The sequence below is a fragment of the Hibiscus syriacus genome, unplaced genomic scaffold, assembly GCF_006381635.1.
Source record: "Hibiscus syriacus cultivar Baekdansim isolate YM2019G1 unplaced genomic scaffold, ASM638163v2 tig00110597_pilon, whole genome shotgun sequence".
In the NCBI taxonomy this organism is placed as follows: domain Eukaryota; kingdom Viridiplantae; phylum Streptophyta; class Magnoliopsida; order Malvales; family Malvaceae; genus Hibiscus; species Hibiscus syriacus.
In genome coordinates, this window is record NW_024062795.1 from 4,954,464 (window position 1) to 4,976,243 (window position 21,780).

Below are 21,780 nucleotides of genomic sequence, written 5' to 3' on the forward strand. Positions count from 1 at the left end.
GAAATATATAGCGATTTCTCTTGTTTATCAAATAAACCCTCAAATTGGTTCAATAATTTGAATGGGGTTAGGTTATTTTAGGTGGGACATAAACATGAACTGCACATTGAAAGCTACCGAACGAAGCATTGATTGGCAATAACGATTCTTTATTTACTGTGCTCGTATTGTGAATGAGATATACGTAAATATATTAATGGGTTATGTCAATTGGTAAGCAGTTTGACATCGTATGTCTCGAATTTGAGTTATTATATATGTAAAAATTCCTCATTAAGAGACTTATCCGCCAAAATTAAGTATGCGACACGAGTCAATCCTGATTTATTAGGACGAAGCCTTAAAAACCCAGATGACAACAAGAAAAAATATATATACATATTGTTATCATTGCTATTATACTAATCATTAAAGATTATATTAATGCACATTTAGGGATGGTTATTTAATTCGAATTTGGGGAATTGATTTTATTGTTTTGAGTAGAGCTGGGTATACAGGCTACCCACCCGTTTAGCCTGCGGGTTTTGACGGTGTGGGCTTAAATGGAGCGGTTTAAAAAGCCCGAATTCATAAACTGTTTTGAATTTTAAGGCCCGCGGGCTAAACGGGCTTACCTGCAGCCCGTTAAATAACAACAATTTTAAATGCTTTAAATGCAATAAAAAAATAATGTTCTAACTTGTTACACCTTTAAAAATAATCCAACAACTTGAAAAGAAAGATAACACCGTCAAAATAATAAATAATATTTAAATTTTATTTTAAATAGCCATAAATGATTATAAAATAATATTTGTTTTAATTTTTTTAATCACTAATATATATATAACGATATAATTACTTAAACTCAAATTAAAAAAAATAATATTCACTTATATCACCAAATTGAAAAACAAATAAAGCAATAACCACATTATACTTTTATAAAACACGATTATTCAAGGCTATAATATGTTATTCAAGACTATAATATGAAGACACAGAAGTGTCTGCAAGCAGAAATTCAAACATAAAATTCAACAAAGTCAAACATTACACAAATTTAACAAGAAAGTTGTCTAGTAGTCCTAATAATTGTATTGTATAGATACTTTAGAGAAAGACTAAAACATAATATGAATATATAAAATAAAATACTTACATTATAAGAGTAAATTTGAAAGATACGGTTATATTAAAATTTATAAAATATAAGTCATTAATTTGTTAAAATATATTTATTTTGTAAAAGCTCTTTAAAAGTTGAAAAGTTTGTTTTCAATTTTTTCTTTTACTTTTCTTTCTTATTTTTAATCCAAATATTACGTGTCATGTGATATATTATTAGAATATCACGTGACTTTTTATAATTAAAGAACAAAATGGATAACATACTTCATGAAAAAAATAAATGTCAAAATTAAATTTTAAAAAATCTTTAAATACCAAAGTGATAATGATGTAAATTTTATAAGACTAAAATACTATATAAATCTTTTAATTTTTATTTTTAAAAATAAAGAATAATTTGATACATTGTAAATGAAAAAAAATATCAAACAACGGTAAAATTATGACAAACGTCCTAATAAATTTAAGAACTACAATGGTTATAAGTAACATCATATTTATAGGTAATTTATTTTTTTTTCGATAAAATTATTTAAGTTTATTTTCTCTAAAATTTATAAATTTTAAATTAAGCGGGCTTTGCGGGCTACCCGCGGTTATACCCATTAAACCTGCGGGTTTAACGGTCCGAACTAAAAAGCTTACAATTTAAACGGGCTTTAGTTTTTTAGGCCCGAAACCCGCACGGGCCGCGAGTTAAACGGGTAGCCCGCGGGCCTTAACCCATATACCCAGCTCTAGTTTTGAGTTTGGGTTAAACTTTTTTGAAAGGTGTAATCAGATTGAATTTTAGTTACGGTGAAAATAATTTGACATGATCCGAGATAATATTATAATCTTTTCTTATATATTTAGAAACAATTGTAATAATATTATTCTCTATATTTTTTATTCAATTAGACCCTTATTTCACTTAATAAAAATAAATTATATATATTTGAGTCGAGTTGGATGCAAATCGGAGATGGGTTCAACCTAAAAAATAAAATCAATTTTCAAGTTGGATGATACTCTCCTAAGTTTAAGTCAAATCGAGTGCAAATAAAATCATTTAATTTTTAAATTAAATTCAGATAAATTAAAAACTCGATCAAACTCATCCCGTGAACATTCCTATACACATAACAATCACACCTTCTTTTTGTCTATAAAACAAATTATTTGCAAGGATAAGTGGAAATGCATATAAGAAAGGGATAATGAAACAGATTTGATGTGTTATCTGTCAAAGAACCAAACAAAATCTATTTGGCAAGCTGTCACCACTCGCCCTGCTGCGTGGGCGTAGCTCTCTTGCTTTCGAGTGGGCTCAGATCTTCAATAAGCCTTAGCCTTTGCTGCTAGGGGTGTGTAAATTTGGGTATCTGGGTTTTTGGGTATTCGTAATATTCGGGTCCATGCCTATTTAAATATTTAAGTAGATAAAATATATCACCAACAAAAAATTCAAACGAATAAATTGATAAAATTATAAATATATTTTTTTAATTTTAATAATAAAAATCTATTTTTATTCGTTAAAAAAAGTATTTAGACATGAACTCGGTCCATGCCTATCTTTCTAGTGGCCGAAGTACAAAAAGTAGGGTGACGTAAGAATAAAACCTGCCGGCCATGTCGGAGTCTCCGACAGGGAATCTTCTCTTTCCCTCAAACGCCAAATGGATATATGGTTTTAGATCTCACATTCTCTCTAATGAAAAAAAAAAGAAAATAATCTCAGTGACCAAAAATCTCAGATAATATACGATTTTGATTAATTTTTTTTGGATTTGTAAAAATGACCAACAAAATCGCAATGCGATCTCTAATTAAAAGTGATTATTCAAGAAACAATTAACAATCATGCACCTTAAAACAACTGAATCAACAACCAATTGCATTAGTATTATACGATTAAATATGTCATAATTAAAAGTTAATCTACAATCAATCGCGATTATTACAATTTTAAGCAAAACATTCAAAAATAATATCACTATTTAAGGCTCAATCCCACATAGTATTGAGAACAAGTGTTGGTAATGCTCAAATCCCACATAGTATTCGAAACACTATTGGGAATGGTATTTAAGGCTTGGCTTTCCCACTTCCTTGTTGAGTGATAGAGAACAAGGGAGACTCTCGCGCGCCGCCGCCGTCGTCCGTCTCGTCTCGTCTCGTGGTCGTGGTCGTGGTAATACGTGTCTTCGACACGTCCGCGCGGATACTATCTTTTTAGAGAAAATTCTTAAGAAACAAAATCTTTTTTTTAACTATCACAACTGTAGACTTTCGCAACAACAACTGTAGACTATCGCAACGCGAAATGGAAAATCACAACGCGATTTTCAACTATCGCAACGCGAAATGGAAAATCACAACGCGATTTTCAACTACCGCAACGCGAAATAGAAAATTGCAACGCGATTTTCAACTATCGCAACGCGAAATGGAAAATCGCAACGCGATTTTCAACTATCGCAACGCGAAATGCAACGCAAATTTGCGATAGTGGAGATCGCAATGCGAATTAGAGATCGCATTGCGATTTTGTTGGTCATTTTCGCAAATCCAAAAAAAAATTGTCAAAATCGTATATTATCTGAGATTTTTGGTCATTGAAGTTATTTTCTCAAAAAGAAATCAAACACACAATTTTTTACCAAGGATAAACTATATTGCTAGTCACTGAATTATTAGGGTACTTTTACTTTGGTCATTAAACTTTTAAAATATATATTACATCATTAAACTTTTAATTCATTTTTATTAATGTCACTGACAATAATTTCCGTTAAAAATATTGACGTGATGCGGTAAATTTTTCTTTCCTAAAAAGAACCCCTAAAGTTTCAAATATGTAGTCGCCATAAAAGGTTACATGTTCGATAAACGAAACAATTGTATGTTAATCTCAATATTGGAAGGATCCATTTGACCAGAATATTAATATAGTTTGATTTCAAGTTTATCAGACTGTTGATAAAGATTTTTTTTTAAATTTTTAGTCTATATTAGAATTTGAGGAGATTAAAATGTTATCCGAGGAGTTTGAACTAAAAGAAAGAAAATAAGAAGAGAAGTTTAATGATCTTTCCGATAAAAAAACCCTGGAACAATAGAAAAAATGACAACATAATAAGACGAATATCTAATAGAAACTAAAAGTTAAACTTTTTTGAAATGTCATTGTTAATAATCAGATTAAGTTAAAACTAAAATATATTAGTTTCCTGGTCAAATGAATCTTACCAATCGTTGGGACTTGAGATTAATCGACGATCACTTCATTCATCAACATTTGGACTTTAGCGATAGCTTCAATTTGAAAAACTAAGATTTTTTTAGGTAGAAGACTTTAATGTACCACGAAAATGACCTAGTGGAAGTGAATTACAAGTTTAGTGATATTAATTTATTTTTTAAAAGTTTTACGGTCAAAGTGAAAGAATCTTAAAAGTTCAGTGACTACCAGTGTAGTTTATTCTTTTAATAATTAAAAATACTTAAATAAAAGTAGTGTAAAATAACTTAACCCAGAAAGGACAGGTAGATACAAATCTGGATCGTGCCCTAAGAGAAGCCCATAAAAAATTCACTTGAATTCTTCAAATCTTTTTTGCCTTCAGGTAATCTTCGTACTGATTGCTTTGTTTTTCTTAAACCCTCCGTTACTTGAATTTTATTACAAATGTATTAGAAATGGGTCTGGTAGATTATGAACAGATATTGGATTTGATTGGGGTTAATCGTTGATTGCTTGTTAATTTGAACTGGAATTTGTGATTATGCCAAAGCATCTTTAGGAACTGTTGTTGATGTAGCCGAAGCAGTTACGTAGGGTTCAAGATTTAATAATTTGTTTTTTATGTCACCAACAGAAGTCACTTTACATTGATTGCAGTATTATCACTATTGCATAACCATGTCAAGGAGGCCGCTAAATCCTGCTCGACGCTTTGCTGATGGTGGAAGCATCCCATTCATTGGCTCAGTACAATCTAAAACACGCTCATCGCCATTACTATCTATTGGGCTTTTGGTTGTGGTAACTTGAACTTCCATCGCGCCTTTTTATAATCTTTGTTTTCTTGGTTCTTGTCACTTGTGTTAGAATGTTACTATCAAAGATGGTATTCTTTGTATTAGAAAGCTTGCGGCTGGTGCCAGAATTATTGTCTTGTTCATCTCCGTTGGCTTCTTAATAGAAAGCTTTTAGTTATACTCTAAAAATTGCAAGAAAAGGATTAACTCAGTTCTTGAAATTTCAGGGTGCAATTCTTCTGATTGGCTATTTGCATAGTGGTTCAGGTTTCTTTATTCTATCCTTTTTAAACTTCTCTTTCTTAGATGCGATTGTTTAAGTTGATAAGGTTCATGAAGCAATCTGTGTTCAGTTGTATCCGCCAGTGTAAAAGAGGAATCAAGTATAGTTGAAGGTAAATGCTTGTTACACCTTGTTATAGTCATTCCCTAGTTCTGAATAATATGGATATGAATGTGTGTTGTCGATCTATGATGCTGCAGTTTGGTTTTGTAAGAGTGACATTTATTACAAAATGATCTTCTGCTAGTGTTGTATATTACAAAATGATCTGTAAATGGGATTTTCAATACTGTAATGCCCCCTAAATGCAGTTCCTTAATTTTAGAAATTTATTGATCATCTACAGTTCTATAACTCTTTAGGATAAGTTTATTGTTACATGCATGTTTCTTTCATTCGCAACTTTAAATGGTAGAATGAAATAATAAATTTACTCTCGAGGATTCGAGGTTGCAACTGTTCAATTGATTCTCTGCCTTTCCTGTTAGCTGGGGTGTCCAGTCCCCAAAAAGAAAGGATGGGAAGTTCATACCGAGAGTTTTGATGTATATGCAGGTGGTTCCTCATGCACATTTGAAGTTCAGAGAGCGCTACCTGTTTTAAAGAAGGCTTATGGTGACAGCATGCATAAAGTACTTCATGTTGGCCCGGATACTTGTTCAGTGGTGTCCAGGTTATTAAAGGAGGATGATACTCAGGCCTGGGGCGTGGAGCCATACGAATTAGATGATGTTGATGCCAGCTGCAAAAGTCTTGTGCAGAAAGGCATTGTGCGTGTGGCAGATATCAAGTATCCTCTTCCATACCGTGCTAAATCCTTTTCCCTAGTCATTGTGTCAGATGCCTTGGATTACTTGTCTCCTAGGTACCTTAATAAAACTCTTCCAGAACTGGCGAGGGTATCAGCTGATGGTGTTATTATATTTTCTGGTAACTTCCTCATTGTGTTTTATATGTTTGAAATAAGATTAACATTTTCTTTTGAATATGTGTGCATTTATTAAAAGAGAACTGTAACCTAAACTTGATTTGACATGGGGGATAGAGCCTTCTTTAGCTACTTTTTGTGATGAATTGTTAACTGGACTCACATTGCTACTTTCGAATATGCATTCTTGCATGCACTTTTTTTCATTATGTCTCATTGGTATATAGTTCAGGTCCTGTAGTTTCTTGCTGATGTATGATTCCATGAGCAGGTTATCCAGGTAGGCAGAGAGCTAAGGTTACAGAACTATCCAAATTTGGTCGTCCTGTGAGTATTTTCGTAACATTTAGGTTTCTTATTTTCCTCTGTTTTTAGTAGTTGCAAGTTTGATTTGTGTGCTTTTGGCACGTTTAGAAAGCACTATTTGTGGTAATTCCCGAAAAAATTCCTCGCTGTCATGTATATAAGCTCCTACTATAATAGATTGATCACATATATTGAAGAAGGGCCTGACATTATGAAATGTTTTTTTTCCTCATTTTTTTTGTGAAGGCCAAATTACGGAGTTCGACTTGGTGGATAAGATATTTTATTCAGACTAAACTAGAAGAGAATGAAGCCGCCGCAAAGAAGTTTGAACAAGCTTCAAGCAAGAGGTCATATAAGCCAGCTTGTCAAGTTTTCCACCTAAAATCGTTGCATTAAAGAATCCCGGCATCAGGCCCAGATGTTAACCAATCAAGTCGGGCTCATCGGTAAACAGCGTTCATATGACGTCCTCTTTTTACTCGAACGGTAAACAGTGTTGCGATTAACAAACCCTTTTGTAATCAGCTATTTCGCTTGACGTTTTTAATGGTGAAGTAATTACTTCAAGTGTTGTGCAATCATGTATTATTTCATCTTCCCAGCCTTCTTTTTTGTTTTCCAGTGTTGGTTTATGTTTTCTATCTGGGTTTTCTATTTTTTCTTCAAATGTTCGTTTTTGACCAGGCATTGTTAATCTTTCAAATATACCCAAAAAGGGGGGGGGGATCAAATATATCCGTATAAGACGTGATGCTGTGTCTTGTAATTTCAAATGATATTTTCTTGCTTTACAATTGTATGTAAACACATGTTTTTGCTTTACAATTCTGTCTTATAATATAATTATCACAAATTTAAAAAGAAGTCGCTTTAAATTATTAAATTGGTGAAACGATTAAAAACAATCAAATAATGCTATAGAAGCCAAATGTATCAAAAAAATATAATGCAGTGTCTTTTCATATAATTTGACCAAAAAGTAGTTAATACTTGAGCAAATTTATAAAGTGTTCAAGGGCTAACAATTGACGCCATGGCAACAACAATCAATACTTTATTTGATAATACAAAATTACATTATATAATTTGATTAAAGATAATCAATATTTAAATTTTGTGGAGATTAAAATCTTCAGCTGTGCTACTCCGCAACCGGCAGCACCCCACGGTCCATCCCCAAATAGGAGGTATTTTGGGGTTAAGCGATGGCCATGGTCCATCCCAGCTTGTCCTCGATACCACCAGTTTGAATCCCTGTTAGAGTTGCATGCAATTTCTGAGCCACTGTTTCTGCCCCCAATTTGTATTCAATCCTGCATTTATATGATCAACAAGAAAAACAGATATTAGAATTAAAAACTAAATGTTTAACCGAAACATTTGCAGGCAATCATCATTTTGACAGATATTGACCAAATAAATGGTGCTAAAATTCATCCTTTACCTTTTACCCTGGTAGGTTATACTTGCAACAGACTTCACAACCATAGCTGTCCCTGTGCAGAAGACTTCTTCAGCATCGAGCGCCTCCTCTAGCGGAACAACTCGTTCCTCGACCTGCCAACCAGAGAGTTAATAGGCATACGAATATATAAGAAAACAGCTTTTTATGAAGTTGAACTGGGGCAAAGTTTGATAGTAATTACTGATCAGTTACCTGGTATCCAAAACCTGAAGCAAGTTCCATGATGCTTTTTCTTGTGATTCCTGGGAGAATTGTCCCATCAGCTATTGGAGTTGAGATGACATTTCCCTGCATTTCAGCACACATATGATTGAGTATATGTTCTTCAAGATTCGTTCTACAAATTAGTCCGATTCCCATCGGTTTTACCTTGAGAAAGAAGATATTACAAGCAGAACCTTCCTCGATGTTGCTTCCAGTCAATGCATCCAGAAACAAGACATCTGAGAACCCTTTAGCTCTTGCTTGAGTTAATGGCTTGTAAACCTGCATTGATATTCAAAATATGGTCAAGAATACCATGTAAAATATAGATGCAGAAAAGGAAATTATACAGCAAAAACGAGTTGTTACAGGTGAATAATTCGTGACAGCTTTAACGCCTCCTGTACCACCAGGAGTAGCTCTATGGACTTTGTCTTCAACCATCAAGTTCAGTTCAGCCTTTAAAAATGAAACCACTATACTTAACATCCTGATTTCATTTCATATTTGCACACAAAAGAAAAGAGAAATTAAACCTATATTAGCAAACGCCCACGGTTTTGGGATCTTACCTTGTTATAACTGCCCACTGGGGAAGCATACACTAAGAATGTGTACTCTGATGCTGGTTTCACTCCCAGATTTTGACCAGTTCCCATAAGCAAAGGCCTAATATATAATGATCCTTTTCGATGCGGTGGTACCTGTATCATACAAATATTACTACACAAATTCTTTGGCAAGAAGGGGTGTAAAGTCTATGTCGAATACCCATCGCTTGTTGGCCAGGACAGTCTTTTTTACTGCGTCTATGAATTGCTCCACGGTTGGCGATGGCATGCACATCCTATCCGCACCGATCTTCATCCTCAGGGCATTCTCTTGAGGCCGGAAGAGGAGAATCCCCTCGTCTTCCTTCCTATACGCCTTTAGTCCCTCGAATAACCCCTGATGCCACCATTTTTATATCCTTGGGTGATTGGCATTGGTTGATTCAAGAGTTTTTTTCATCATACACTTAATCATATCCTACCTAGACTCTTCATATATCCTCAACAAAATATGTTCGATATCTACGATTGATACATAGATCACGTATATAGAAGAACATAAAAATAAATAAACATATTTTTATCAAACACTCATTGTCGAGTTCGAACAAGAAAAGACTAGTGATTATGAGACGTAACCTGGCCATAGTTCAATATTCCAGATGAAGGGCACAACTCAATGTTACCAAAGCGAGCTATGGTTCCTTGGGAAAACTTTCCATCATCTTGAGTGAAATTCATAACGTACATGTAATCAGTCTTAGTTAGAGCAAATTCAAGCTCATCCCAATTCACATTCGCATACTCCGTCTTCTCCTTGCTTTAACAACAAAAGGATATAAGTTCACAAAATCATCAACAACAAAAAAGTAAACCCAAACGACTATGGCAATCAAATTCAACATGGTGAGCTTTTAAATCGATTACACAAACAACAAGGTTGAACATTGAATATCATCATACGAAACATTAAATCTAACGAAACTCAATAGGCAGAAAAAAAGCCGTCACCTTTACATGATTAAAGATTGAAAAAAAAATGTTGAAAAAGGATCTTACCATTCGACCTCGTTTTGTTGAGATAAAGAACCCATTGGGAAATGTTAATTTTCTTCGGGAGAACGAAAGAAGAGGAGAAAGCCAAATTCGTTTTTTGTACACTTGCACCGAAATTAGCGAGTTTGAAGGGTTTATATAGTGGCAAAATAGTGAAAATGAAATATATGCATTAATTTTCATTCGATAAATCAAGTCAAATTAAATATTAGAAATATTAACTAAAGAAAATGAATAATTTATCAAACACAATCTAAATTAAAATAATGTATTTGGATTAGTCCTTTTATTCCTTTCGGCATGCACTAATTGACACCACATTCAAGCTTAGTGTGAAATCATAAAAGAACATTCTCAAAAGCAAGTTAGCAAAATATTATATTGGCCACGATTTTGGCAAAAATAACCATAACACTAATCACTTAATTGAAGCACGATAAATTTAAAAAAGTATTTATTTAAAGAGTTTGAAATAAGATTTGATAAGTTAATAAAGCCTATAAAAAATAAATCATATCAAGTCTTTAATGCTTTTGATGAATAACAACACTTCGTTCACACCGAAAATTTTAAATAAATAATGATATTTTTCATTATTTGATCACCGCATGTTTTATTCAAAATTTTATATATGGGTGATTGTAGACTGAGTTACTTATTTATATATTTTTTAAATGAATAATAAATTAAAAAAAATTATAATTAATAATAATAAAATCCATAAAAAAAGGTAATATAACCACCGAAAGCCTTTCAAAAATCTAACTTAAATTTGAAGTATACAATTTTAAAAATATATATTTTACCGTCTTTTTATCGGAACAACTCTATAATACATAAATTCTCTTCAAAGTTTAAAATGTGTTTTCAGAAATTTTTATTAAACGAGGCCTAAGCTTAATATGTCGAGTGATTTCAATAGTAAAAGAGGATGTTGTTCTCTCTAGAATATCCTAATTCAAGCAATTGTATCTGTAAACAATGCGTATACATTGTTAATACACTAAGAAAATTTTGAATAGATATAATTTATTTCGAATAATCTAGGGTGATTACACACACTCTGCAGACGCAACTGCTCGAACCCATTATTTTTAGGGAGAACAATACTTCTTTTAACCACTAAGATCACTTTATAAATTCTAAACATATACTATCTTAAGACGACACGTACATTGTGATATTAGAAGATATTCCAAAGGAAAATATATTGTTGGAACAATTGAACTTTTAGCTGAGTCAATTGTTGGAAAACAATATTACAAGTATATTAATATATTATATAATTTTATATGATATTTGATTTATTAAATAATATTGTAAATATTAATTATAAATGTGAAAAATAATATGAAGAAATATAAATATATATAGTATATGATTAGAGAGAGTCGTTTAAATTGAAATCAATTAATATCATAACATTACAAATAAATTTAAACAAAAACTCAAACAAATATATTTAATTTGACTCGATTCAAAAATAAATAAATAAAAATTTAAATAATAAAGTAGTACTTGTCAACTTAATTAACTTGAATTTATTCTATTAATCAAATATTTCCTCTATTAATGACATGTATTTTGTTTAAGAATTAACCACCATTAATTTGATGCTTGTGTGTTGAATGATTACTTTATTATCTTTAATACGTTTTCTTGACTAAATACTTGATATAATTAAACACCTTTGGCTTCAATTCATGAAAGTTGATTCAACTTTAAGGAATAAATGCTTAGACTGAACATCACTTCTACCTGTAAATAACTTCAATGGGGAAGTATCTCATGTCAACTTCTATGTTTGTAGACAGTGTGGCCTACCTAGGCCATGGCCCACCCTATGCCCAAAAATAGGGTAAATTACTCATTTAGTCACTCACTTCTTATTTTTTTGTTTTAGTCACTCAACTATTATTTATTTTAAATCATACCTAATGTTTCATTTTGGTTATGATTTGGTCACTCATCCTTAAAAAATTAACGGTGATATTAACATATCATTATAAGATAACGCCACATCAAGATTGAAAAATAATTTAAAAAATGTCATGTTAGCATCATCGTTAACATCTTAACGACATTTGACCAAAACAGAAGTAAAATGTAACCTTAGGTATGATTTAAAAAAAAATAGTTGAATGACCAAATAGATGGTTTACCCTAAATAAAAATGTGTATAAATTATGTTAAGAAAATTATACTGTTCCAATTAATATTTTTTTTCTAGATTTAATTCATATATATACATAAATTAAATTTTTTGTTATGTTTTGTTTGTAGATATTTATAACCCATATTCAATAAATATAAACTTATAGACCCAAATCTTAAAAAAAATATTGGATAACTAAAATTAATTATAAATTTAATTTAATTCAAATATTTATAATTTTTAAATTTATGAATTATAAATCATCCAAACAATTTGATTCAGATCTATTTTTGTTATTAGCCCTAATCGTTAGTAGTAGTACTACTTTCACTTGTGGTGTTGGTTAAGTATGGTAATTAGCACCCTAAACAAATTACCTAACCACATTTATTGGTAGCAATATCTCATTGGGTGGGTGTCTCTGAGAGAATTAATAGCTTTGATTACGAAAAGAGGTTAGCTCATGCAACGCCGAAGTTATAAAAAATGTTGTTTTTTTTAGAATTCGAGTTCGAATAATTGTATTTGTAGGGTGTACATTATCAATGAGTTAATTTTTTTAATAGATACTAATTTATAATCACCTCAGATTATTTGAACAAAAATATTGGAAAAATAGACTGCAAAATCACACCGTTAACACTGACTGAAAAAATAATAATAATTCAAAAGTTGAAATCATAAACTGTATCATGGTAAAAACCATAGACTTATAAATGAATTTGCCCTGATGTGTGTAATCGCTCCAATAGGCGAATCGTCCCCCGAGGTCTCCAAATTCCGTACAACCAAAACCATATTGGACTGCTGGCGGTATTACAATTCTGATCGGAAAGTATAAAGAGAACAATTTTAGAAACACTAAGAGAGTGAATAGTGAGTTGTAGAGTAAGTTGAGAAGCTGAATTCAACTCTCTATTTATAGGCTAAAAATAGGGGTATAATCATCTGACAAAAAATTAGATTAATATATGATTTTAATTTTGGAATTAAACCTTATTATAACTGCTAAAACGTCCTAATGAATCTTACTCAAAAATAATCCAGGTTCATTGCATCAATAATCAGTTGTTATAACTAATGAAATTAAATCATGTAACTCCTGATATTAACAGATTGTCAAATAACTATTAAATTTACTTAATTTCAGACAGCTAATTAATCGGTCCTCAACCGCCTATAAATATCAGATGAAATCTTTCACATTTTCATTTGTTCTTTCAGAGAGAAAATCTACACGAATTTTCTCTAAAAAGATAGTATCCGTATGAACGTGTCGAAGACACATATTACCATTATCACTATTATTACCATTACCATTACCATTATCACGACTACTAGTTTAGATGAGACGGATGGCGGCGTGCGAGAGTTCCCTTGTTCTCTATCACTCAAAAAATGAGTGGAGAATGTAAACATTAAATACCCATCATCAATAGTGTTTCTAACTCTATATGGTTGAGCATTACCAACAAAAAAATATTTTCTCCCTCTACATATATAAGATTGAGCATTACCAACAAAAAGTTATTCTCTCCCTCTACATATATGGGGATTGTCTTTCATAAAAATCTTGTGCATGATGCACAACGCATGATGTGGGTTTAATGAATAGTTTAAGAGGTTTAATGAAAAATACGTTTTTTTATAAAGTTTTGAAAGTTCTATAAACAAGCTTTTAACAAATGAAATGATGGGCTTTTCTTTATTTGCATAAACCTTTAAGACAAAACTTTTAATGATGTGCAGTTTGAATCATTCATTATAATCATGCTAATAAGTGGCTCAATAGTAGTTCTATTTGATCATGCGTTAAATTTAAGTACGGGCGTAAATAAATAAAATGTTTGATGAACTGTTCGTGTTTGTTTATGTTCATGAATAAATTTGTTTAAAAATTCGTTTATTTACTTTTTTATCAACTCATTTATAAGCTTGTTGACCCGGTTCTCTTTTTCTATTTATTTTTTACATTTTAAATATTGACGATGCTAGGGATAAAATTGAACACATGAAGAATTTAGAGTTTAAATTGTGAAGCTTAATGAATTTTAGGACTAGTGGCATAATTTCATCTTTTTTCTAAACATATGAACGAAATGTTGACAAACATATAACGAACCAAACACAAACACCTTAAAAAATAAACAAACATACACGAACATGAACCAAACATTAATATCTTCAAACAATGGTTGATCTATAAATTTAAAAATAAGAGTACACAATTTTAATATATTTTTTTATAAAATGAGTATGCTAATTTTTTTTTATTTTATGAATAGGTTGTGGGTTGATGAAGCGTTCGATATGGGAGGGAATTAACGTATTGTATATTTACGAGTTTGGATGGCCCGTAGTGTACCCATCCTTAACCACAATCTTGTTGCGGTTTTAGAAGATCTCTTTGGGCCAAAATTCAATTAACGCTTCCGTGGGTGGCTTTCAACCTTTTAAAAGCAATGCTCATTTTCTCGTATTATTCATGTTTAATTCATTTAGCATTCATGAATACACAATTCGTTTATATGTTCTCGTACATATTCGTTGAGTACTTGTGAGTGAACATGATACATCATATGTTCGGAAATTGTAAAATTACACCTCAAATCCTTAAGCCCCTTAAGCTTAACAGTTTGAACTCTAAAGTTTACCTTGTGTTCAATTTAATCCTTACCTTCACAATATTTAAAATGTAAAAAATAAATAAAAGGAAAAAAAAGAAAAGTAGTTTATAAACTTCCTTGAGTAACTAAAAATAATTAATTTGATTCAATTGAATACGTCAAATGTTGACTCCTTCTAAGGGGACATTACAAAGGTTGAAGTGAAACAAAGGACAAACGAAAACGTTTACCTGTAAAAGTTTTCACAATCCTCATTTCATGCATCAAACAGCGGCATCACATGATTGATTCTCTAATTACATATAGTCAAGAGTAACTTTATTGATCTTATTTTTATAAGAAATATTTAAAAAAAAATAAACCTTGAATATTGTATACAATCAAAAGCAGAATTCAGTGTATCTCTCTCCCTAAATCAATGTCAAAACACGACCCCTGAAGAAGCATTCTAGTCTCTGCTCCTCATCACATGCTCTACTAATTGCATATTCATCTTTATTATATGCACTGATAGTGATATTTTATTAAAATATAGCAACTGCAATTGCCAAACACCACTTGTTTACGTGTGGTGGAGACTTCATTCCGTGAGATGCCGTCTGTCTAAATTAATCACCATGTTATATATATTTATAATATTGTGGACAAAAATAAATTTTTATGTTAGGGAAATAAATTTTTAAAATTTTAAAAGGAGACAAATTAACTTTTAAAATTCTAAATGAAAATATATTATATATAAAAATTATTTAAAATATATAATAATTTAAAATTTTCAAAAAAAGATGATTGCTCCACGTACGTCTCTCTCTGTGTATCCCTATATAACGTCCTTTTTCAATAAAATGCTACGATAAAATGAATATAGTTCTTGAGCAATTTCCGCAATTTAAGTATGGAAATGGAACAATGAGATATATAGTAATTTGAGTTCACATGATTACGTTACTGTTAGAAGAGTGCATGTTGACGAAGGGAGCTGAGATTTTCGACCAACTATCACGCATGTGACATGTAATATACGCATAGATGAATCGAGGAGTTGGAAGTATGTAATTATAGTTTCAAAATTTTCAAATCTTCATATGATTTATATATATTTTTGTCGATAATTCAATTTCATATACTTTTGACATTTTATAATTTTATACTTTTAAATTTTTATATATAACTTTTTAAATTCACACTTTTAACGTACAATTATTTATCCGTCCTTATCTATGGGAACATATCATTGTTAAAATTTTAAGGGCAACTCGGTAAAAGGGTAAACTTATGAAGGGAATTTAAGGCTTAATATATTTAAAATGATAAAAATTTGAAAATATTAAATAAATTACATAAATATATATTTTTTTGTTTGTCCTCCAAGTTTCAAGAATTCGTTTTTATTAATACGGATCGACTCGCGTTGCACACGTAGTTTTGGTGGGTAATTTTCCATCAGGGATTTCTACATACATAAGGACTTGAACTCAAAAGTTTGTTTAAGCGATATCAAGCTACTTATCACTTGAACCAACTATTGTTGGTAATAAATATATTTCAATTTGACAAGCGATATCAAGCTACTTATCACTTGAACCAACTATTGTTGGTAATAAATATATTTCAATTACTATAAATTGTAAAATTTATAAAAAAAAATCAAAATTTAAAAGAGAGACAAAATAACATACATAAGTTCAATAAATATGTTATTTTTCAGTTAGTTGGTTCAATTTGACAAAAAAAAATTAAAAATTCGAATGTTAAAAACGATGATTTTTTTTAAAAAAATTAAAATAACTTTTAAGAAAAAAAAGGATTAAAAAATATCATTAGATTAAATCGATATCATAAATGAACAGTGACTGTATTTTGATCATTAAAATTGTTCTCACTGAAATTAAAATTTTAAGATTAATAAGTAGATTGAAAAGAAAGCATAGATGTATATGTTTAGGTTTTGCTTGTAAATTGCAGCTCTTTTCACATAAAAAAAAATTGCAACTCTTTTTGAAGCCCACAAAATGTTAATTGTTGTTATACAATGCATGTGAATTCTAATGCATATTTTATTCTTAAAAAAATATGTTTAGTTGCTTCTCTCGTACATTTTTGCTCTACTCTTGGAAGTATTTATAAAGAAATTTCCTTTTATTTTTGTTTTTAATTTCTTAACTTCCCTTTCAGCCATTTCTTCCTTGAGCTATTGCCTATATAAACCCTAAACCATAAGTCATCATACACAAGAAAAACTAGTGACAATGTGGTTCATCAAGCTTCTCTTAGCTATATGCTTCATGACCCTATGTCTATTTCACTCGTCCCGAGCTCAAAATTCTCCTCGAGACTTTGTGAGTGCTCATAACGTGATTCGTGCCACCGTCGGGGTCGGTCCGCTAGTTTGGAACCACACCTTGGCTTCCTATGCTCAGAATTATGCCGATGAAAGGATAGGTGACTGCAAATTGGAACATTCCTATGGACCATACGGTGAAAACCTTGCTGAAGGCTATGGCAACCTTGATGGCGCCGACGCAGTGAAAATGTGGGCTAGCGAGAAGCCTGACTACGACCACGGTTCCAACCGGTGCAAGAGTGGTGGTGACGACTGCCTGCACTATACTCAAGTTGTTTGGAGCAAGTCGGTTCACCTCGGGTGCGCCAGATCCCAGTGTGCAAACGGATGGATTTTCGTTATTTGCAGTTATGATCCTGTTGGAAACGTTGAGGGTGAACGTCCTTATTAATATATATATATATATATAAATTGTTGTGTTATTCCTTGTAAGTTAGTTGTTTCGAATCACCTGTCACATGGGATTCAATATAATTTTATGTTTGTAACACGCACGAGAGAAAAAACCGATAAAATTGGGAGAGATCAGCAATTCACGGGGTCTCTTAGTGGTCTCAATATGTATGATTGATTATATTATTGAATATATAACAATATTGTTATATCCCTTAACAGGTGGAGTTAAAAAATTTATTTTGGATTGTTCAATTTTAAAAATAATATTTTGGGTGTCAAATTTAAAAATTACGAAGTAGATGAAAATGATTAATGGATGTCAATTTATATCTAAGGGTGTTGATATTATTTAAAAAAATTAATTTTATTCTTTTTAAAATATTTTTATATTATTTTTATATTAAAAATATTCCAAAAAAAATAAATGTCACCCCTCCTTATATATTACCTCTGTCAGTGCCCCTGTCAGTGCCCCTTGAGACGTTTTCAAAAATTACCAGTTTTCCATTAATCAATATTTTTAGATAGACTTCTTCACCTATAGAAATCTCCAAGGAGTCCATGACTTATGGAATAAGGAGCATCAATAGTTTAGAATCAATTATTGTACATAGCTGTCCATAATTGTCTTATGTCTAATACCACTAATTAAGATCACTATAAAATATCTCTCTACCACGACTGATTGAATGATTTTCTTCTTCTTCTTCTTCTTCTCAACAACCCTCCTAATTTTGGCTTCTTGACTTATTTTCTTTATGTCTTCACCTCTGTGAGAGGAAAATGTCAATCAATAAGTGTCCCTGTATCGATTATGATTCTATGTCTCGAAAGGGGTGAATCGCTCCTATCAACAAACAAGGACGAAACTACATGGGAGGTGGGAGGGGCAAATGCCCCCCTCACCCACCACTTTAATAGTTTAATTGAGTTTAGGTCACTAATATTTTTAAAATCATTACAATTAAGTCATTGTCCTCCCAAATTTATTGGTTTAATTATATTTTAGGACCCTTTAAGTTTTAAAATGAAATATTGATTTCTATTTTTTGTTTAATTACTCTTTAAGATCCTTCAATTTTAAAATTAATAAAATTAAACCATAACTCCTTTTAATTTTTATGGTTTGTTCAATTTTAGAGGTCCTATTTATTTTAAAGTTAAACAACTTGTCCCTCGTAGTTCAATCTTGGCTCCGTCCCTGTCAACAAACATAATATTGAGTTTGATTGGTAAAGGAGACATGAACCCTAGTTATCTGTTCATGGAAAGAAAAGCACAAAATATCTGGTAAAGGAGACATGAAACATAGTCATCTGTTCATGGTTTGTGTAAAAGGAGATGTCAAATTTGATTTTAAGTTGGGACGTTTTAGAAGACAAACATGGTTGCTATTAATTAGATAAATGTATCTCCGGTCAAAGTAGAACTTTCTGAGATAAAGCTCAAGGAAACAAGGTAAGAATGAAAATGTTAGCTTGGATCCCCATTTCATGCATTAAACTGCGCAACGCACGTTAAATTCTGTATTTACCTTCAAGTCAAAAAGTAAAACTTCACTTTGAAATTTGAATCATCATTTAAAAATTGCAATTCACAGTTTCATTGTCAAGAGATAGGGAAAATGAGAAACAAATTTCCAGTAAATGTTTGCCTTATAGCTTTGACTGTTGCTCATGTTTCCGTTGCACAGAACTCACCTCAAGACCACCTTAGAGTCCCTAATGCAGCTCCTGCACAGGTCGAGGCTGAACAGATGACATGGGACATCACCGTTGCAGCCTATGCCTAGACTGGCATAGAAGCAGTGGAGTTGTGGGTCAACCAGAAGCCTCACTACGACTATGCCGCAATGAATGTATCGGTGGAGAGTGTTTGCATTATACTCAAGTGGTTGACATCAGGGTAGTGTTAATCTTCCGTCCTCGGGCGCCATTAACTTTTGGGTGTCAGAAAGGCCGAGGTATAACACACCTGTGTTGGTGGGGAGTTCAGGGGTTACACTCTCGGCCACAGGGTCGGACAGTCACCTTTTTATGACTTAAATATTAACCATCAAATTACCATTTATTCATCATCTATCCATGCTTACGCATACTGTAATTTTTATCACAATGCTTCACTTTAAGGTCAAAATCTAATACAAGAACCACTCTAGTAGGAAACTTCAATTTCAAAGAGATGACTCCCCAAGTGATTTGAGATCTGCAGACTACATGATAGTTCAGAAATTTCTACATTACTACTTGAACTAATTCTTGGTTTTTCAAGAAAGCTCAACTATCCTTGCCCGCTTCTTTGATCTACTCTTTCCTGCTGCTTCACTAACATCATTGTCTTTGCCCGTATCGGATTTTCCCCTAGGGCAGGATGTTTCATTATCATTGTTGCCATCATCGTCACTCTCCTCATTATCATCACTGCTATCATCTGATTCTGTTCCACTACTACTACCACCACCACCAGATACTGTAATCACCGGCTGATTACCAGCAATTGCAGATTCAGCAGCAGCCAGAGCCTCAGGCGTGTGAAGATCAGCTACACCTAACATCAAATCCTGTTTCACGATATGCAAAACCAAAACTTATTAACAAACTCCTAGACCATTCGATTTGCACAATTAGAGAGAGAGTTCAGTTTTAGTGTTACCATTTCAATGACTTCAGAGTCATTCCCATTGAGTACTTCAATATCATATGCTTGAGAATTATTCTACATTATGATGAACAAGAACATATGTTAGAAATTAAAAGAGCATTCACCGATGATCAAAATTTGAAAACGAACCTTTGTTTCAAGTTCCAGCCTTTTATTAGCTTCAGCCATGACTCCCAAGAAATCTTGCACTTTTCCCAAAACTGCAATACTCAAAAAGAAAGATTTCAGCACTCAGCAGTAGCTTATAGTACCCCATGACTGGAACTCCGATAAATCAGTAGATCAGGTACAGAGGAACTTATAAAATTTTAAGGGAAAAAACATATTATCAATATAAAACACAAAGAAAATCCCTAAATTATATGAGAATTCCCCTTCAGTCCATCCCTGGTGCATGCAACCAAAAAGCCAAAGTATATGCCTATATTTATAATTCTCAAGGCTCAAACAAAGATCATAATTCCAACCCCAAATTACAAACTATCAGTTTTAAATTTCTTTATTCGGCATAGATAATAGTATTACATTCCCCAAATTGCATATTATCAAATTCTATTATTATGCTTTTTAAAAGCTTAAAATATATACTGGGGACGATTTACCTTGACTTTTAGGAATCTGGGTAATGGCTGGTTTCTTGGCAGCATCAATTTGAGAGGTCGAGTCCTTTTCCTTACAAACAAGAAGTGCAGATTCTGTCGCACAAACACCAAATATATGAATTTTCAATGAACAGGAAATAAAGTAAAAAATTATCTAGTACACAACAAGAAAAAGAATAGTTACCAAGGGGTGAAGAAGAGCAACCCTTGTGCTCAATCCGCAGAAGATCTTTGCTTGAACTTCCCATTTCTCTGTTCAGTCAAGGGGAGGGCTGCAAATCAATCTTCAAGTTTAGGAATAAAAAACTTAACTTCTAATTTTTGGTCTGAAAGAAACTTGAAGGCAAGAAAAGGTTTGGGTCAGGGACTGCAGAAGGAGGAAGACGACGGTGGCGGCGGAATGTGTTTAAATAGCACCCAATTCGTAGGGCTTTTATTTTTCCAAAACTATTTAATATAAAAAATTAATTTTAAATTGATAATTTTGTGTTCAAATAGCAGGGTAAATTTCTATTTCGGTACTTATATTTGGCTTTGATACTTAATTTGGTAACTGAGATATTTTTCAATTAGGAATATAGATTTTACTTTTAGGTTTAATTTGATAATTTATTTTTTTCAATTAGGTACTTCAACTTAATTTTTAGTTCAAATCGATATTTATAATATAATGATTTATTTAAACCATTAAGTTAAATTTAAATACTAATTTAAATAAAAAAATTGATTTAAACATCTAATTAAAAAATTAAATCTTAAAACTAATATTAATTTTTTTTATTAATTTGAGGTGATTACAATATAGTATTTGTTCGAAAAATTCTTATCTATCTAATAATGAACGCTCGTACACCCTTGTAGATATCATACTCAAATCTAATATCAATATTTTTTTACTTTAAATGTATTTATATTTTTTTTGAATTAATCTAGAGTGATTACAAGATAATATATGTGTTCTAAAGATTCACGATTATTTGACAATGAAAGCTCAAATACCCATAAAAACCAATTGGGACTCTTTATTCACAAAGACAGTTTTGAAAATGTATTTTGTTTG

The 21,780-nt window shown here is 31.7% G+C and overlaps 4 protein-coding genes across 5 annotated transcripts; 2 read left to right on the forward strand and 2 right to left on the reverse strand.

The window, feature by feature from the left end:
- Positions 1–4,622: 4,622 nt before the first annotated feature.
- Positions 4,623–7,079, forward strand: LOC120134083 (probable pectin methylesterase CGR2). Its single transcript, XM_039150557.1, has 7 exons — positions 4,623–4,724; positions 5,000–5,143; positions 5,367–5,406; positions 5,493–5,534; positions 5,978–6,352; positions 6,622–6,677; positions 6,903–7,079. Exons 2-7 carry the CDS (start codon positions 5,021–5,023, stop codon positions 7,053–7,055), a joined length of 789 nt encoding a protein of 262 aa, XP_039006488.1. The 5' UTR covers positions 4,623–4,724; positions 5,000–5,020; the 3' UTR covers positions 7,056–7,079.
- Positions 7,080–7,857: 778 nt separating this feature from the next.
- Positions 7,858–9,700, reverse strand: LOC120133919 (branched-chain-amino-acid aminotransferase 6-like). Its single transcript, XM_039150410.1, has 8 exons — positions 9,519–9,700; positions 9,100–9,276; positions 8,901–9,032; positions 8,698–8,787; positions 8,494–8,610; positions 8,317–8,412; positions 8,104–8,216; positions 7,858–7,972 (listed from the first exon to the last, which is right to left on the reverse strand). The coding sequence occupies exons 1-8, from the start codon at positions 9,627–9,629 to the stop codon at positions 7,858–7,860; spliced, it is 951 nt and encodes a 316-aa protein (XP_039006341.1). The 5' UTR covers positions 9,630–9,700.
- Positions 9,701–15,746: 6,046 nt separating this feature from the next.
- LOC120134255 (pathogenesis-related leaf protein 4-like) lies at positions 15,747–17,452 on the forward strand. Its single transcript, XM_039150718.1, has 2 exons — positions 15,747–15,765; positions 16,953–17,452. Exons 1-2 carry the CDS (start codon positions 15,747–15,749, stop codon positions 17,450–17,452), a joined length of 519 nt encoding a protein of 172 aa, XP_039006649.1.
- Positions 17,453–19,580: 2,128 nt separating this feature from the next.
- LOC120133864 lies at positions 19,581–21,126 on the reverse strand. 2 transcript variants are annotated; one of them, XM_039150361.1, is made up of 6 exons: positions 21,071–21,126; positions 20,905–20,987; positions 20,721–20,813; positions 20,248–20,318; positions 20,110–20,172; positions 19,581–20,017 (listed from the first exon to the last, which is right to left on the reverse strand). In XM_039150361.1, the coding sequence occupies exons 2-6, from the start codon at positions 20,966–20,968 to the stop codon at positions 19,724–19,726; spliced, it is 585 nt and encodes a 194-aa protein (XP_039006292.1). In that variant the 5' UTR covers positions 20,969–20,987; positions 21,071–21,126; the 3' UTR covers positions 19,581–19,723. The 2 variants fall into 2 exon arrangements, with proteins under 2 accessions (XP_039006292.1, XP_039006293.1); XM_039150362.1 differs by having other exon boundaries at positions 20,905–21,114.
- Between the last annotated feature and the right edge of the window lie 654 nt (positions 21,127–21,780).